General features: G+C 46.8%; 1 protein-coding gene across 1 annotated transcript; it reads left to right on the forward strand.

Moving 5' to 3' along the window:
• The first annotated feature begins 2,716 nt into the window (after nucleotides 1-2,716).
• LOC133911814 (CASP-like protein 2U2) lies at nucleotides 2,717-17,814 on the forward strand. The gene is made up of 3 exons (XM_062354232.1): nucleotides 2,717-3,088; nucleotides 4,987-5,119; nucleotides 17,242-17,814. Exons 1-3 carry the CDS (start codon nucleotides 2,841-2,843, stop codon nucleotides 17,479-17,481), a joined length of 621 nt encoding a protein of 206 aa, XP_062210216.1. The 5' UTR covers nucleotides 2,717-2,840; the 3' UTR covers nucleotides 17,482-17,814.
• The last annotated feature ends 1,933 nt before the right edge of the window (nucleotides 17,815-19,747 follow it).

The raw sequence follows: 19,747 nt of genomic DNA on the forward strand, positions 1-19,747 counted from the left end.
GACTCTATTGCTCAAGTGGTGGGTCTAGCTCGTAATTGGTTAAAAGCAGATAAATAAGTCACGTCTCATTCGTTCTTTGTCAAATGTTTGCCACGTTTATCGGATTCAAATGCTTTTATCGACCAACTCACTTGATGTGGTGAATATAGAAAGTTTGGATAATCCTCTTAGAAACTCTATTGTACATTTTAGAAAAACTTTTTGTTTAGAGATATACTAGATTTACGAGAACCTAAATTAGATAAAGACCTACGCTCAACAAAACATTATGTTGATCATATTTATTGTCTTCAATGCATAGAGATAGATTAAGACGTGGTAACTAAGACCAGACAAAAGCATCCAAGCATGAATGAATATCATGGGCCCTTAACTAAGATGCATTGCCACCGTGGAACTTCGTCACTAATGTTTCACTAATTGTCTGATATATGAGCCACATCCATGGTTGGAATTCTAACTCACAGTGATATATCATGAATTAACATAACGGTTAAATAGTATGTCATGGATTTAATAGGACATCTCCAACAGACTCCAAAAGGTCACTTCTAAAAATCTCATGTAGCGAGCATTTTCAATAACATTCCCTCACAATATTACTGCACTCTCTAACAGACTCCCAATATATAACTTTCTATATCCCAATTATTATATTTTTAAATGGCTATAATTCAAGTCGTGATACTTTTAATAACTATTTTTAAACGTATAAATATCAACGACAATTATCATCCAAGTCATAGTAACAATAGTTACAACTCGGGTATAGACAACGTAACTCTAGTTACGACAATGACAGATGTACTGTGATCGCAGTTACCATTCAAGTCATGGTAATAATTGTTATAACTCGGACATAGGTAGCGTAACTCTAGTTAAGACACTGGTAGGTGCATTGTGATCATAGTTACTATTTAAGTCATGGTAACAATAGTTACAAATCAGGTATAGACAATGTAACTAGAGTAAATAGAATTACAACACTTACACGCTACGCTAAAAGTATTTACGACCTGTAGCAATCTATAGGATTTGCACCATAATATCGTTCTAATACCAGCCAGATCTTACATATTAGAACTTTAGAAGATGTTATTTATAATATTTGCACCATATCTATTACACAATCTATTTTAATTTTGCAAGAATGATATGATTTCTATGAGAAGAATCAAGTTGCCGTACATCCAGCATATCATAAAATTAATCATTTCTCAGGCCTAAAGTCTAATGGCAATCAGCTTAGGACTTCACTTGCCACATGTCTTCGTACTCTCTATATACAAAAATATCAACACTGGAGATTACCAGGGATTAGAACTTGATCTTTGTATGATCAGCTTGTAACTAACCTAAATCAGTAACACCATATCGACAATGAGTCACCTGCTTCTGAAAACCAAACTATGAGTTAGTTTTGTGGGGTAGAGTCGTGTCTAACAGACTTAGAGAGAATTGATTGTTACCGAGGAAATAATATGTTAGGGGCAGATTGTTTCATAGATCTGGAGCACCAGAAATGAGATAATTCAAGCTGACATTTTTGTGTAGGAGTGTAGACAGGTTGCTGAAGTCAAGTTGTGGATTCCAGATCATGAGCTTCATGGACAAGAACTGAAAGTGTAATAAACAAAAAAATATATCAGAATTTTGAGCTACGACCGTGTGACGCAACTAAATGTAAGTGGCATCCTCACCCCAACTTGCTGCTGCTATGATTGAACGCATGAAACAAGCCGTCACTCGTCGTCACCTCCTCCACCTTCAGCTTCACTAGGCTCTCGTCGCCGCCCACTTTGCACCTCTTTCCATCCGGCCCCTTTGCCTCCCCAACCTGCCAAACCAAAATTCACAATGAGATCAACACATCACGAACTAGAAAGCTAGACCATAGCCCAAGCAGACCTCATCGCCCTTCCTGCCACCGGCACCTGCTGGCTTCTTCCTCCTTTTGGCATTCCCGTCGTCCCTGGCGCGCGCCCATGTCGGGTCGGACATCAACGACCCCTCCGGGGACTTGCGCATCCCGAACAGGTCGGCACCACCATCGCCGCAGAGTGTGTCCAAGAACCCACCGTCCAGCGTGCCAAAGTCGAGCCTCGAATCAGAGGCGGTGGCGCCCATCAGTAGGCTGGTGACGTAGTCGTTGTCCATGGACTCACAGAATCGCAAGAATTGCACAAGAAGCAAAGGGAAGTCGTTGCCTCCTTCAAGCCGATCTTTCCACCACCCTCGCACGACAAGCGCTGCAGCCGACCGCCAAACTACGCCCTTGCTGGGTTGTGGGGGATGCGTGAAGCAGCCACCCCACTGACGAGAGCTCCACTGTGGGAGGCGTAGGAACCAGCGGTGGTGCGTGAAGGAGGCACGCGAAGCGTGGGATGAGCGCGGGATCGAGGATTTCGTCGACTGGGAGTCTGATTGTGGTTCTCTACATCTTGCGAGCTCGAAAGCGTTTTTTTGGATGTAGCTATTTTTAAAATATTTTTGGGTTTTTGTTAGAGGAATTTTTAGCTCATGTATCCAAAGTTTAGCTATTAGAATTGGTATTGGTATCTGTTGGAGTTGCCTAAAAAAATTAACTCTAGCATGCTCAAATATAATATTTTACCTCGTTAATTCCTCAACCGGACGGCTATCCAAAGCGTGCTGGGTTGGTGGAGTGCACCTAGCGAAAACCATGCACATTTACGCCTTCTGCCTCGGCTCTGTGCTTTTAAACACCTCTGCCTCCCTCAGCGCACCTCTACACTCTGCTTCTCTCCGACTCCTTCCTCTCACGCTCTCTCCTTCAGCGGCAGTGCTGGTACACAGCTAGCTCGCAGGAGAAACCGGCCATGAGGCAAGGAGGAGGTGGAGGAACCGACGGGGTCAGCCCCGGCAACGTCCCGGTGTGCTACTACGGCTCCGCGGGGCGCGTGCCGGCCGCGCTGGAGCGGCGGTTGCGCGCCGCGGAGGTGTTCATGCGGTGCGCGGCGTGCGGGCTCGCGGTGCTCGCTGCGGCGCTGCTCGGTGCCGACCGCCAGACCCGCGTCTTCTTCTCCGTGGAGAGGGTCGCCCGGTACACCGACATGCAGTCCCTCGTGTAAGCCCCTTCGTCAGCACCTCAACTTTCCCTTCCTCCCCCATTTAAGTAGCGGGAAATTCTCTCCCTTTCATGGCCTCATGCAGCAGCAAGCGATTCTTTTTTTACTTTCTTTATTTCTGTGCAAACTTCTCCACAAGTACGCATGCTCACAAGTCACAAATCTTAGTACGGTGATATTCCTTTTCCAGCGTCGTTACCCGGGAAAATTATTTGTTCCCACTGGTCACGGACGCGAACTACTACTAATTGTGATCCTAGAGCGAGGAAGTGGAGTAGTCACTGCTCAGTGGGTGATTTAAGTTTATGTCCCAGTACTTACCACTCCCATTACAAGGCACGTCTGATGAGTGGTGGCCACTTAGCAAGTAAAGAAAGCTTCCTTGATTTGGTGTCCCGGCTAGGTTAAGCTTACCACTCTTCACCACACATGGCGTCACCAAACTATCGGCACACCGGCGTGAAATGTAGTTGTGGAGAAGTAGAGAGATTCAGAGATTAATGGCAAGGCTAGCGACCAACCACACGTACGGTGAAGCAGAGTAAACAGCCGCTTAAAGCTGCAGCAGAGGCATGCACGGTTGGGCAAGTTTATTTCCTTGCCGGCCGGTTGGAGCAGAGGACCCATACACACACTTGCCAGTTGCCACCGCTGAACCAGGAAGCTGGACGTGCACGGGCAGACCCGGCCGTGGTTCGCATGGAAGGAGGCCGTGGTGCCGTACCCAGAGTAGCAGCTGCCCTGCTTTAAATGGTGCTGGTTGCCCTCGTCGGTGTCGCCGTTTTTTTTCTTTCGAGTGAAATGGGTACAAGTGGTTCCGGATCTTCGGTGCTTTCACTGCGATGGAGAGTAACGATTGACAACTACCACGTGGTGGCTGCCTGATGCAGTGTTAATGGTTAGATCATTCATGACCACGCATGAATGTGACCTACTTCTCGTCCAAATACGGAACTTCAATAGGAGTAGTACTTTTTTTACACTTGTGAATAGTGCTCTCCCTCTCTTCCTCCCTCTCCTCATAAATGTCATGGATTGCATACAGTTAATATTTTTAAACTTTAGTTATAAATTATTTTTTATTATTGAGTTTGTATATTAAAAATGATAAAGATATAGTTGTCTCAAAAAGTAGTTTCGTAGTAGATAAGTTGCTATATATAAGCATGTTATATAAAATAATAGTAGTCAAAGATATGTATTGAGGTCATATCAATGTTTAAAATTGTGACTGAAGGGAGTTTTTTTTTGTCTTTTTAATTCTCATGGTCTACGAAAGTAGCTTTGGCTATACTTTTTATAAATTGGTACCGGGACCTAGTGATAAATTAAGTACTGTTTTTGAAAAAAAATTTAGTAATATAATTTTCTTCATTTTATCAATGTCAGATAAAACATACTGAGTAGTAATATCAGTGCTACACCGAAATGCAAATGATGCAGTAGTCTATGATCAGTGTGATTTACTTATTAATGATGCAGTAGTCTATGATCACTGTTGGCAGTCAACAGTGATCAATATTAATAAATATGCACTGACATATTCGTAGCACTACTATTTGTTTTCACTTCATAGTTAGTGTCATCGGCGCTGTCCACATTTACAACTGCCAGGAGGACCATCTTCGTAATGTAGCATGGAATCGTGTAACATTCAAAGCACTGACATATTGAAGAGCTAACAAAGGCCACAAAGTAGGTGAATTTTTTAAAGCCACATGGAGTACATATATCCCATAATCTCAAAAGAAATTCCCTGAAATACGGTACTCCAAATTTTTCACTACGTCTTCAGAACCAACGATTTGAAATTATGAGTGGCTTCGTAACAAACAGAAATTTGAGCGAAGAAACAGAAAGAACACGTTGATGAAGAAGTTGATTTGCTGCTTTGCAGATTTTTGGTTATAGCAAATGGGATTGCAGCGTGTTATAGCCTGCTCCAGGGGGCGAGGTGCTTGGTGAGCGTACTGACAGGTGGTGTCCTCCTCAGTAGGCCCATGGCATGGGCTATCTTCTCTTGTGATCAGGCAAGTATTCATCCATAATTGTCACCATCAGCTTTTTATAGTTATTTGATCTCTGTCGCTATGTTCTTGCATGTGTGTTATTTGTCACTCTCAAGGGGTTACTGTTCAGCTATCATGTCTAAATTTTAGGTGTAAATGCTGCAGTTCCGTAGCGTTCGAGCATTTGAATATGTTTTGTACTGTTCATACGGAATGTGATGGAGACATAAAGTAAAATCTTACCCAAAGTTATTAATCAACGTTACGATTAGTGTTCTTAAGAAAAATTCTTGTGATGAAAAAAAACAAAGCAGTCATTTCCCGCATCCTTTTTTCCTAGAACATGTTAATTTGTGTGTATTTTTTGGGTCATTTTCCAATTTCGTAAGGCCTAGTACAGACTGCAAGTTGCAATCGGTTATCGGTACTTCATTTTTGTGAGAAAACTATGCTTGCACAAATCATGTAGTAATCTCTTCAGCTTCATTCTGTGTTGGACAACTCTGATATTCACAGAGTAATATGCCAATAGATATTTTCGTGACAGAATGAAAAAGGATAAAAATAACACACCATGTAATTTATTGCTGGATGTGTCAAAACGTTGATAGGAACAACACTTGTGTTGCTTGTCAAAGGAGAAAAGTTTGCCGACACTGACCTTTTTTAAGGAAATACTGACCTTTAAAAGAGAAGAAAAAGAGTCTGTTGAGGGTTAGTATCTGATAATGATTTTAAGGTATACCAGTAGATAGATGTATGAACAACGTTTGCGGTATGTGTATATTTGTGATGAATTCAAGAACACATGAGTTATTCAGGTTCAGATCTTTCGAAGGATAACAATCTTACATCCTGTGTATTTTGTTATCAGTGTTTGTAAACTGGTTACAGATTAGTCCTCATCTCCTTAATGTTAGACTCGTTCTTCTCTTTATATACAAGAGAAAGAGAATTTACAAATGGGTCTAAAAGCAGTCGACTCATCTTTCTAAACCTTTTGCCCTTAGGCTATTATAATAGACAATGCATGTGCCTTTTTTTGCCCTGATGAAACTATCGAGCCTGTCCCATCTGCTGGACACCTTCACGTTTACCTCACCTCAGTCAGGCGATCTGTCGTATCCCATCATCGGTCTCGTATGTGTGCCTGTGAAGTAGCCTGACACGCCTGCGCATCTGTCCCATAGCGTTTAATGCTACCTCTGCACCGATCACGATTTGTCCGCTAGTGAGGAGTGCCTAAGGAAGGAAAAACACTTGAGTGAAAATCATTTAATGAGAATGGACTGGTTTAATGAGTACCTATCCTGCGACCAGTAAAGGCTGATTGGAGATCTCTTTATGTGGTAAGGATCTTGATCGTGAAGACGCCGACTGGTTACGTGGTGGGACTCTAGTCTAGGAAAAAATCTTCTGCCAACAGGTATTAGCTAGTGTGGACCCTTAGAACGAGGACCTTATTCTATACACCGACAGTAGCTCCAAGCTACTCTACAGATGTGGTGGTCTGAGCAGTTTGCTGCATGGTCGTGGGTGGACATGGTCGTACTACCTAGGTCCTAGGTCAACATGAGTTTACCCTGGGAGTAGCCATAAACGTAATCCACTTTCGTCGCGGACCCATAAAACCGTATCTCGAGGGGAGGTTTTAAACTTCCAAAGAGAGAAACATTGTGTGAGGGAGAGAGATTGATTTTCACCGGATCTGAGGAAATTTTAGTCCCCAAACCGCGGTCTTTTGAATTTTAAGACGACTGAGCTTCGTGCAACAGTTGGGATATCACGTTGGTCCTATAAATTTGAAAATCAAAGCTTGCCCACGAAGCCTTATTACCACCGTTATCTCCTACGATATATGTCACCTCCACGTTAATCCTAATTCCATCATCATGTTGAGCATATTTTCTCACATGTGCGAGAACTTCATTGGGGTCAAGCCATGTCTTGATCTCTTCAGGTATTTTTATATGGCCAGGTTGCAGACCGAGCCAGCTACAGAGAGCTCCTACCATATTATAGGATCCCTCCCTCTTGGGGAGGAGCCTATTATGACCTGCCTTATTCCTGGACTCATTTGAGGTCGAGGTTGCCTACGGTCAGCGTTCGCTTTTACACCCTATGGTTGCGGTAGCACCTGAGGCTCTACTGGTATCAGGCTGCCTAAATTTTGAGCACGTTCGCGGGACTCTTTGCTCGGGTTTGTATTATCCTACCGCCGCGCCTCTTGGTCGACTCACGAGTAGTAGGTCATACTAGGCGATGTGCGCCCTCTGACTGGCGAATTGAGTCCCATTTTTTTTCGTAATTATGAAGCTTCGACGGTCAAATCACACTAACATTGCTTGTGTGAACTTAATCGCTGTTGTAGTGGCGAATTTCCTAACATGCATGGTCTTGATCCCCTTAGTGAATTAGCTGATTGCCATGAACAAGAATGCAAGACCGCTTAGGGCTTTTAGGGAATGGTCCCATGATAACGAGCCCTAATATAATAAAAGGACAAGAGAGTGGTACGATTTGATGTGCTTGGGTTGTTAGTTTGGTATGTCAGCCATGATTCTTACATAATCCGAACCGTTTCACCGGCTCGCAAGCATCCTAGAAGGTCGTGGGCCAATAGAATCCCAACTCTAACATTTTCCCGATCAGAGTGCGGTATGAAGCGCGACCACCACATATACCTCTGAGGATGTCGGGGAACACTGCGCTCTCCCCTTCATGAGTGATGTATTTCAGTAAAAGATTGTTACTCCTTTGGCGATAGAGGCGTCCCGCTACCAAAGATTATGTGTTCCTACCACGTGACCCTTTCTGCTGACCCATCATTGTTAAGCGCTGTTTGATTTTAAAGATAGTTTAAGATCTGATCCATCCAGGTAATACCCGAATCAAGTAGGGCGACCACATCATAGCCACCCGAGGTCGATGACACCGAATGAGGCATTCCAGCCAAAGTGTCGGTGACACAGGAACCAGGGGTTCCCGAGTCCCGAGGCCAGATCAGCAGTTTGCCACGTGGCATCCTCCCGCGGGATCATCTCCGCGAGGTACGAGAAGACTAAGTCCCGGGAGAGGGTACTCGGGGCCATGAACAGTGGTCCCCGAGTACCCGAGTTCCCCGATAATCGGAGAAGACCAAATGCCGGGAAGAGAGTGCTCGGGGCCGTGAACAGCGGCCCCTGAGTGCCCAAGTCTCCTGACGACCAGAAAAGCCGAGTACCGGGAAGGGTGTGCTCGGGGCTGCGAACAATGGCCCCCGAGCACCCGACTACCCCGAGGACCCAAGGGAGTTAGTTCCAGGAGAGAGTGCTCGGGACCGTGAACAGCGGCCCCCGAGCACTCGGTTCCCCGAGGACCTGAACAGTCAATTCCGGGAGAGAGTGCTCCGGACCGGGAACACTGGCCTCCGAGCACTCGGTACCCTGAGGACCAAGAAAGGGCATATCCGGGAGAGAGTGCTCGGGGCTGCGAGGGTAACACGCGCGTCTTGCCCTCCGCTCGTTGAGGTGTAAGCGGAGGTCCTGAGCTCCGGTAGTGGCCAGGGGGGCGGCACTTCGTTTGGAGGCCCCCCGGCCAGTTCAATCGCCACCTGATGATGGACCGGTCTTGGTTGCCCGCGGTGGGAGGTAGCCCGGGAGCTTTCGGCTAACACCTGACGGTGAGCCGTGCCCACCAGAGCGGCTACCTCCTGTAGCTAGCGGCCTTCTGGGGTTTCCCCCGCCGCCTGAACTGGCGGGTGCCTGAGGAGAGCTTGTGTCGCAAGTAGCGCGCTCCCAGGACTGGTATCGCCGAAGGCGAGCCTGCGTCGCAACGGCGCTCGGTGCTGTCCAGACGTGGATCTCGCGGCAGGAGTTTCTGCCGCCTGCTGAGGGTTAGGCGGTGCGCTTGCAACGGCGACGGCGGCCCTACTGGGCCCGGCGCCATGGTCCCCATGAGGGGAGCGCCGTGCGGACGGACCGTGGCTGCTGCTGAGGAGCAACGGCGACTGGGGCCTCCTGCGTGAGGGACTCCATTTCTTCACTGGAGCTGGAGCCGGTGCGTCGGAGACGATGGCCACCTGCCATCTTTTCTGCAGGAAAACAAAACAAATTCAGGGATGCAACCCCCCCTACTTGGCGCGCCAGCTGTCGGAGGGTGAACTCTTAAAGCAGGGATCCGGAGGGACCCCCTTTGAGATTAGGCCGGGGGATGATTCTGAATCTGTTTTGCGGGAGAAATAAATGGGCGTAAATGCGATGGCAAGTGGAATGAAATGATCGGATGCAGAATGCAGTAAATGCACTGGTGGTTTTTAGACAGGTTCGGGCCGCACTGAGCGTAATACCCTACTCCTGTGTGGATGCTATAAATGCACTAAGAATGTCTCTCTAGGATGTTGCTGGTTCCAAGAATATTTGTTTATTCTAGAGCTTCGGGCTCCTTGTTCTTCGGTGATCTCAGCTTCTGTGCTTGTACTGGACCTGTCTTCTTCCTCGGCCTCCTCCTTGTTCGAGACTCATTCCCTCTTTTGTGTCGACCGGCCCTTCCTTAAATACTTCGCCGGCGGTAGCGTGCTCAGAAAGGGAGGGCATGAGCTCCAAGGCTCATAAATGGAAAACAACCATCAAGGGCTGCTGCGAGAAGTGACGGGGAGGTTGAAAACGCGCCCCCGTCCGGTCTCGTTCGTCATGATGTCGTTCTGCAACGGGCGCCGCGGAGAGGGCCCACCGGGCAGCCACTGAACGGCCCGGTGTGCCCGCTCGGTCTTGTACGCCTGACACAGCAGGGCGGCAGGCGGGGCGCCTTCACTCTCGCGATGTTATCCCGAGCCGCGCCGGAGGATGCGGGATGGGACCCGTGCATTAAATGTCCTCACGCCTCCCTGCCAGGTCGTGGCAGAGATTGACATCGAGCGTGATAGGAGCAGTTGGAAGTGACAGGCCACGCGCCCTCTTAAATGCGGTATCGAGCCTTTCACTGGTTGACACCTCACCGCTGGACCTCTGCGGGGGCCACCGGCGAAGGACTTCTTAGGCCGTCGGGGAATCGAGTGCTCGGGGGTCACTGTTCGCAGCCCCGAGCACTCTCTCCCGGATATGCCCTTTCTTGGTCCTCGGGGAACCGAGTGCTCGGGGGCCAGTGTTCACGGTCCCGAGCACTCTCTCTCGGAATTGACTGTTCAGGTCCTCAGGGAACCGAGTGCTCGGGGGCCGCTGTTCACGGCCCCGAGCACTCTCTGCTGGAACTAACTCCCTTGGGTCCTTGGGGTTCTCGGGTGCTCAGGGGCCACTGTTCGCCGCCCCGAGCACACCCTTTCCGGTACTTGACTTTTCTGGTCGTCGGGGGACTTGGGCGCTCGGGGGCCACTGTTCACGGCCCCGAGCACTCTCTTTCTGGCACTTGGTCTTCTTGGATCATCGGGGAACTCGGGGACCACTGTTCATAGCCCCGAGCAACCTCTTCCGGGATTTAGTCTTCTCGTACGTCGCGGAGATGATCCCCGCGAGAGGGCGCCACGTGGCAAACTGCTGATCTGGCCTCGGGACTCGGGGACCTCTGGTTCCTGTGTCACCGACACAAAGGTGTTTGGTGCTTCGTTTTCATGCGGGGCATCCTTTCCATGTTGGCCTGAGACCATGCTGGATGGGCATGTGAATATTTTTTCAAAGAATAGGCTACTAGCTAGCTCATCGGCTAGGAAGTTGTGCTATATTTTAAAACCGAAGGAGCATCGTTCTAGCTTTCTCACATTGGAGAGGTATGTCGTTATCGTTTAGTCCGAGCACAGGAAACCCTCCGCACCCAGTTTACAGCCAGTAGCGAGTCCCTCTTTGCTAGTGGGTGTTTTACCCCTTATGCGGATGCTACTCGTATTCTAGATAAGAGGTCCTCATACTCCGCAACATTTTTGGTGGCCTGAAAATATAATTAAATTGTATACCTGAAGATGTCGCTAGCTTGTGGGGTTGAGATCGCTTCAACCCCTAGTCCATTCAACGTGCATGGCCTATCGGCATGTTTGGTCATGTGCCTGTTCGTCTCTGGTTGCAGAAAACCCTCACCCTCGATGACTATTACCTCTCTCGCGACATAGGGGTAGCTGCAAAATAGAGTAACAACTTCTCGTCTGGTTGAGGAGTGGTCAGTACAGGAGGAGAAAAAGGTCACCTGTTGAGATCCTGGAAGGCTTCCCATTCCTGGTATTTGTCAGAAGTGGTTGTTCTTTCTATCAGATACTTGAAGAGCGAAAGACCTTTTTTCCTGTCCTTGAGATGACTTTGTCCAAAAGGCCGCACACCCGATTAGTTTTAGGGTACCCTCTTACCTATTTGGAGATCTTGTCGGGCTGATGGCTCTAGTTAAGGTCACACAACCATGGTGCTAACAGTGAACCTTCCGACACTGCTATTGATGGGTGGTTAAGAAGAATTCGTACGGTCCACAAATTCTATGCAGACGTAATGGCCTCATAGTCGAGCTGCCAAGCGCGAAGTGGGGACATATCGCGAGGCAGTGGAGCCCCCGATATTTACGGTGTAACGGCCTTGGTGATGCCACTGCAAAAGACTGCGTCCTCTATGGCAGCTCCTTCAGGTGACGTTGTGATGGTTGGGGTTGTGCCACACGTCCTCGTGTTCGGTGTCGGTCTGGTTCCCCACTGGATACGTGGCCTGGGGATCATCACCGGTGCTCGGAACACGAGAGCCTTTGTAGCCCCCGTTGAATAAAATGTCATGCAAAATTTATGTTGAGCCTTGGAGCCTTCAAACTCTGATCCAGTATCCCATAACTGGAGCACACCTGGCTCATCTAGGTTATCTCATGATGAACACCTCAGGGTGATCCGGGTTCTCAGAACCGGACTCAGCGGTTGTCGTGGATTTGGCTATGGGTAGCCTAATCTAATCCCAACACTTATCGAAACGCAGAAACACGTTCCTACCTAGCGCGCCAACTGTTGAGTGTTAGTCCCTGATAATGATTCTAGGGTGTACCGGTCGATAGGTGTGTGAATATTGCTTGTGGTGTGCATGTGTTTGTGATTAACTAAGAATATAGTGGTTATCTAGGTTCAGGCCTTTTGAAGGATAACAGTCTCACGTCCTATGTATTTTGTTATCAGTATTTGTGAACTGATTACACATCAGCCCCCCTCCTTAATGTTAGACTCGTTCTCCTCTTTATATACCAGAGAAGGGAACTTACAAGGGCCCAAAGGCAGTCGACCCATCTTCTCTAAACCTTCCACCCTTAGACTATTATATTGGGCGGCGCATATGCCTCTTTTGCCCTGATGAAGCTGTCGAGCCCGTCCCATCTGCTGGACATCTCCACGTTTACCTCACCCCGATCAACCGGTCTACCCTGTCCCATCATCGGTCTCGCACGTGCGCATGTGAAGCAGCTTAACACGCCTGTGCCTGTCTTGTAATGTTTAATGCTACGAGACGGGGCATAGCACCTCTACGTCGGTCACAACCTATCCACGTGGGAGTGTTAAAGAAGGAAAGCATTTAATGAGAATAGACTAGTTTGGTGAGTATCTATCCCGTGACCAGCGAAGGCTGGTCGTGGGATCTTCTTATGTCGTAAGGATCCTGATCGCGAAGTCGTAGACTGGTCACGCGGTGAGACCCTGATCTGGGAAACAATCTTCTGCCAACTAATATTGACTGATGTGGGCCCTTAGAATAGAGGACCCCTGTTCTATACACTATATACACCAATATAGACGGTGGAATTAAGGGGCAGCCTTAAATAATTTTGTGTTTATATCATAAAGACACCTTTTTTGTGATGCTGGAAATTATAGATAACTACCTTCATTCTCAAATAGATATTTTTTAAATATGATTTTGTTCTTAAATAGATACCGTTTTTGGTTTTTAAGTGGCATTTTACTAGAGTGCTCATATTGATGGTTGTTGGAAAGTATAGTTTTAATTCAATTGAAACGATCGGTGATCTCCTAAGAGGGAGATAAATTAGGATACTTAAAGACCTAATCTAATTGGCTCTAAAAACTATACAAGATAAATCTATATTAATTTCTATCTAAATATGTTATAGGTTTATCTAGTGTGTCTATTCTACCACTCAAAAGGTTTACAACTTATAACCAATCATAACAAAGTACTTATGAAAGTAAATGCACAAAAGTAGATTGCAAGAATCTAAGACGATAGAAAAAACAAACTCGGTATAAGGGATTTTTATCCCGTGGCTTCGATGGCATGAATGTCACCTCTAATCCACGTTGGAGCTCCATAAGTGTCGGAGCGTGAACTCCTGTCGCAGGGATCCCGAGAGACCCCTTTTTAGAGATTCGGCCGGGGGGATGATCCTGTAAAAGCTTGTTTGGGAAATAAGCGGGAACGGAAACAAATGCGATGGCTGGCGGGAGATGATTGTCCTAATGCGAGAAAAAAATGGGTGCACCGGGGTTTAGACAGGTTCGGGCCGCACGGAGGCGTAACACCCTACTCCTGTGTGAGCGCTATATTTATCCTTGAAGGGAATTCTTCAAGGATGTATCTGGTTCTAAGGGGAGAGCCGTTTACAAAGAGCTTGAGGCTCTCGTGTTCTAGCTTGGTTCGAGCGTCTGCGTCCTCTTCTTCACACACTTTCGGTTCCTTCGGTCTTGTTCGTCGGGGGGTCCTCTCTTTTTTAGTGTTCTCCATCCTTTCCTTTTATAGGCGCGCCGACCTCAACATATCCTGAATGGGAAAGAGGGGATGCGAATGCCAAGGTGCCACGGAGAAAGGCGTAATCATTTCATCTTGACGAAGTGACAGGGGCGGTGGAGAAATGCGGCGCGCATCCGACCACCCGCCACTGTGGAAGCCCTCGGGCGCCATAAAGGGGGCCCGCCGAGCAGCCTCAGAGGTGTCCGGTGCGCCCACCCTGTCTTGTTCTTCCGCCATGGTAGGGTGGCAGACGGAGCGCTTCGATCTTGGCAACGTTATCCCGAGGCACCCGGATGAAACGGGACGGGACCCGTGCATTCAATGGACCCACGCCCCCCCCTGCCAGTGCATGGCAGGGTCTGACACTGGGGCGTGGGCAGCTGAGAATGTCAGGATGTCAGGATGTCAGGCCGCGCGTGCCTATTAAATGCGGCATTAGGCCTTTGACTGGATGACACCCTGACGACGGGACCCTTCGGGTCGTCGAATGATCTTGCGCGAACCTTCGGGGAACCGAGTCCTCGGGGGCTGCCACGTGCAGCCCCGAGCACTCTCTCCCGAGCACTTCGGTGGAACCTTCGGGGAACCGAGTCCTCGGGGGCTGCCACGTGCAGCCCCGAGCACTCTCTCCCGAGCACTTCGGTGGAACCTTCGGGGAACCGAGTCCTCGGGGGCTGCCACGTGCAGCCCCGAGCACTCTCTCCCGAGCACTTCGGTGGAACCTTCGGGGAACCGAGTCCTCGGGGGCTGCCACGTGCAGCCCCGAGCACTCTCTCCCGAGCACTTGGGGGGACCTTCGGGGAACCGAGTCCTCGGGGGCTGCCACGTGCAGCTCCGAGCACTCTCTCCCGAGCACTCCGGTGGGACCTTCGGGGCACCGAGTCCTCGGGGGCTGCCACGTGCAGCCCCGAGCACTCTCTCCCGAGCACTCCGGTGGGACCTTCGGGGCACCGAGTCCTCGGGGGCTGCCACGTGCAGCCCCGAGCACTCTCTCCCGAGCACTCCGGTGGGACCTTCGGGGCACCGAGTCCTCGGGGGCTGCCACGTGCAGCCCCGAGCACTCTCTCCCGAGCACTCCGGTGGGACCTTCGGGGCACCGAGTCCTCGGGGGCTGCCACGTGCAGCCCCGAGCACTCTCTCCCGAGCACTTCCTTCCCGGTATTTGGGCTCTGCGGATCATCGGGGAATTAGGGTGCTCGGGAACCAGAGGCGGCGGCCCCGAGCACCTTCTCCCGGGACTTAGCTTCTTCTTACCTTGCGGGGTGGTGACATATGGCGGATGGCCGGTCTGGTCTCGGGACTTAGGGACCCCTGGTTCTGAATACACCGACAATAAGGATATGCTTCTGGTCGCAAAAACTCTTCCGATCATGACTCGTAAGTCACAAAGACAAGATCTCAACCCGGATAAGTCACCAAGCCATAAAGGCAAGGTCACACCACTGGCATCTCTCTCGGTCACTTGTCGCTATCTTCACTTCGGAGTTTGAGCCACTAAGGCCAAGGCAAGGGTCTACGCGTCCCCGTACATGTGTCTTACCGCTGCTTTGCACCAAGTCGAAGGGTCAAAAAGTTTGAGCAAGTTTGGCTCAAGGTACCAGCGAGTCACCAAGACTCCAAGACGTCAGTGTATCACCCAATACAAGCTAGAATCACTCGTTGATCAACTATCTAAGCAACACTCTTTCTAGATCTATAAGTATTAATCACTCACTAATCTTGTGTTTAATTACCTTAGATGATTACTTTAAGCATTTTGGTGGTTTGAATGTCTTCTTAAGTATCTTTGTGTCCCTTTGGACTCCAGCCCTTCAAACCTGTCAACTAGTCGTTGTCCCACGGCTCAACTTTACTGTAATCACCGGATGTTTCGGTGTTAACAGTAATACCATCTCCGGAACAATAAGTGAGTACATTTTTAGAACTAGCCGTTGGACTTCCACTCAAAGTCTATAAACACCAGATACTCCGGTATATACTTTATCTCAATCCAATGAGTTATCCTAAACTAGATCGCGTCATTTTTTTCTCTGTGTAAAATACTCTGGTGGAAACCTCCAGTGCACTTTCTCTTGACACTGCACCAGTCGATCAGTTCATCTTCATTCTTTATCACTGGAATTGTCTTTGCAAGAAATGCTCTGATAAATCCTTTGGTACACTCACTTCTTATCATTGGACCTTTCTATACGTTGTTCTCTTATCTTCAACACTTGCAACCCTCTCTATAAGAATTTTTCTGGTGTTTATCTTTCGCTAATCACCGGATCTTCCGTTGAGTTCAACTTCTTCTTTCTCGAGCCAAATATTCCGATGTGCACCTTCTTCATCAACACCGGACTATTTGATGACTTCTTCAGTTCTGTCCTTCTCTGTAGATGGTGCTATACCTTGCACCAGACTATCCGGTAAAGTCTTCAGTCTCTTTGTCAGAGATGCTCCGGTGAGTTCAATTTCTTCTGCACCGGACTATCCGGTAAGTTATCTTCCTAGAACTTATTCAATTTAGTCCATATTTATCCGGCTACGGTGGCTTCTTTATGTATTATATTCATGAGACCTGTTAAAGCATATACTTGATAAATATATTAGCCCTCATGATTATGTTGTTATTAATCACCAAAATCAAATTCATGATATAATAGTGCTATTTTTACTATATCAGTGAGTATAGTGGTTGTTATTTATGTGCTATTAATTAAATATTAAAGAAATTGAAAAGTATAAACATAAAAGAACTTATTACTATATTATTCTTTGTGCGGAAGAATAAAACAAGTCTAAAAGACAACGGAGTAGTATGCTTTCGTCGTGTCACATCCTTCCCGGCTAGTCACTAGTGTAGCTCTGCATTTGCATCAAGACGTTTCAGTACAGCAGCAGGTCACATATCACAATCAGGTTTGGCATATTCCATGGAAATTGGCAAATCACTATGAGCAAAAACTTCTTTCGGACGCCCAAATATATTTCAGCTGCCCTAACATGTGAATGAACCGCATATCCCAACACTAGAATAGAATTGCGTTTCGGTAATCTTGTAATCGTGCATGTTTCGTGCTCATATAATGAAAGAATAAGACTCACATTATTTTTCCAAAGGATTGCATATGTTGGGAAATAAGTTGTGGCCATCCTGGTTCCCTTATCATCGTGGCTCACTGAATGCAGCATCCTCGGTAAAATCAACAGGCTCAGTGATGGGGCAGCGTTAGCAGGTAGTAGGTGAGATCAGAACCATCTCATGGCGTTTGTGTCAAGCTCTAGATTGTTCAAATGCCTGTTCTTGCATTAAACTGTCAGTACATCACTTGTACCACTCCGTATCCTCGATCTAAAGGAAGCTGTTTTTACTTCTAGGAGTATTTCTGCACTGCACCCGTTCTTTATCAATCTTGGTACCGTATTATGTTTCCTCTGAAGTTCTGCACTTCAGGGTTATTAACTCTGCATTTTTGTGAACTGGCGGCGCAGGTGATGGCGTATTTCACGATATCAGCGGTGGCCGTGGCGATGGAGGCGGCGCTGATCGGCAAGTACGGCACGACGCAGTTCCAGTGGATGAAGACGTGCCACCTCTACAAGCGGTTCTGCGCGCAGGCGGGGGGCGGCGTCGCCTGCGCCATCGCGGCCAGCCTCAACTTGGTCGGAATCTCCCTCGTCTCGGCGTTCAACCTCTTCCGGTTGTACGGCAGCGGCAAAGGGAGGAAGTGATCGTCTCGATTTGTAGGAACACAGAGACGTCGCCGCTGGCCGTTTCTAGGTTTTAACGTACACCGAGTCTGGAACCATAGCTGTGATGATCTTCTCCGGTTTGAGTTTTTCTGGTGTTGGCATGCTGGTTGTCGGCGTAGCCATAAGGTCTCTGGGACGCCCATGTATATGATAAGAAGTAATCCAAGGTGTTTGTGTACGTAGCATGCGCAATAAACGCGCGAGGAAGCGATGTATCACTGTCTCGCAGCCTCAGCTGCAGCCTGCAGGGTGGCAGCCAGAGCTAGAGAAATTTACTACACTCGAGTAGCTGTTGCTGATCCTATGCCAAGTTCCAACCTTTAGATCCTGTTTTTTCCAGAGCTTCAGCACTAATAGTTTAAATATTTATTTTCAGTTTAAATGAAGAATAAGATGATTAAACCAAAAATCTTTAATATGTTTATAACTCTAACTATAAGAATTTAAATAGTTATTTTCAGTTTAAATTAAGAATAAGATGATTAAACCAAATATCTTTAATACATTTATAACTCTAACTATAAGAATTTCTAGTGCTGGAGATATATGCTTATTACTTTAGCTTAAAAAAATTTGAAGTTGGAGCTCTGTCAAGGTTAGTGCCTCGTATGAAATTTGTGGCTTTTTAAAACTAGTTACTATCTTTTGTTTTTAAATAGATATTGTTTTATAATTTGATTTATTTATAAATAGATGTTATTTTAGGTTTTTAAGTGGTGTTTTACTTAGAGTGTTCACATTAAAGACTATTAGAAAATAAAATTTTAATTCAATAAGTATGATGGAGTAATGGTTTATGTGCTATTGATCGAATATTAAAGAAATTGAGAGGTAAATATGTCATACATGAAAGAATTTATTATAAACTTATTCTATGTGTCAAAGATTAAAATAACATCTAAAAGAAAACAAAGGTAATGCTTTAAAGAGATCATGCGTTAGCTCAGTTGGCAAAGCCGCTAACGTGCGATAAGGCCATGTTTTTTCTTCTTATTATGAATTCTAGTCTTAAAAGAAAAACAAAAATAAAAGATCAAATTATAAAAGCTGATTCTCACAATTCACAAATCAAATTTTACTATTAAATCTTATAACTCATAATCTAGTGAGAAAGATATTTCATAGATTCTACAAACTAAATTAAATCCTTACAATCTAAAACTAAAATAAATAGTCTATAAGCTCGTTTGAGATCGAACTCCGCTTGACGCAAGTGCTGGTGCTCGATTTATTCTCAGGTGTATTCATCCTTGGATTAGATCACGGACATATTGTAGAAACACACATGTGCGCATGCAGTAGTAGTAGTACTATGTGTTTTTCCCTAACGTGAGTGACCAGCAAGCTAATGTGCGTGTATATGATATGAGTGGGGTGTATGTCCTGCTTGTACTTAAAATGAAAAAAAATTAGCTACTTTAGACTTGAAAACGAACCTAACCTCTCAACGGAAAAAAATGAAAATGGGGCATAACTGTGGACCTACTCTGACAGGAGATTTCAATGCAGTACAGTCCGCCCATTGTCTGCACGTATTCTGGCTGTTCTTGCACCTCTGCCTTGTCATCCAGCAAGCAGATTGGCAGGTCTGCAACGTTTAAAACCAAACTCTAGTGATATTTATACAGGTTGCACTGCTCTGTTCCGCTGCAAGACTGCCACACGAGAATTAGGTATACAAATATCTGATAGAATACGAGGATTGATTAATATAGTCCATGTATTATATTAAGTTTTGTGGATGAAATATATAGAGTATAAAATTTCGAGGGAAAAAGCTTCTCCTAGAGATAAGATATGTAATTATGTATAATATAATTATAATTAATTTTAAACTATCATATCTGGATGTATCCCAAATATATTCTAACATCCTGACAGTCGCAACGGGAGCATCGCAGACGATGAGACCGAAGAGGAAAACAAATGACATCCCTTGCAGTCGAAATAACGCGATGCAGATGTTGTGACTAGAGAAACCGATGAGTTGCTCATGCAGATGATAACCCTTTGTACCGAAGTTGACGTAGCTGAGAGCGAGGTGAGTAGCCGTGGTCGAGGATGCCGCGCGTGAGATAGGCGTGGTCGACGTAGCCGTAGTAAGGATTGCCGAGGTCGAGGGAGCCACACTTGAAGCCATGGGCTCCAGAGGTGCTATGGAGACGAGCGCATGAAGGCCCGAGGGAAGAAGCCGGTGACACGGCGAGGCAATCATCGAAGAAGAGATCGATGCTGAAGTCGACGC

The sequence above is a fragment of the Phragmites australis genome, chromosome 3 (genome assembly GCF_958298935.1).
Source record: "Phragmites australis chromosome 3, lpPhrAust1.1, whole genome shotgun sequence".
Taxonomy (NCBI): Eukaryota; Viridiplantae; Streptophyta; class Magnoliopsida; order Poales; family Poaceae; genus Phragmites; species Phragmites australis.

Bases quoted from the DNA above. Each gene is read 5' to 3' on its own strand.
- LOC133911814 (XM_062354232.1), top strand. From the start codon at position 2,841: ATGAGGCAAGGAGGAGGTGGAGGAACCGACGGGGTCAGCCCCGGCAAC. The intron at 3,089-4,986 runs GTAAGCCCCTTC...GCTGCTTTGCAG, and splicing joins ACCGACATGCAGTCCCTCGT to ATTTTTGGTTATAGCAAATG. The intron at 5,120-17,241 runs GCAAGTATTCAT...CTGGCGGCGCAG, and splicing joins CTATCTTCTCTTGTGATCAG to GTGATGGCGTATTTCACGAT.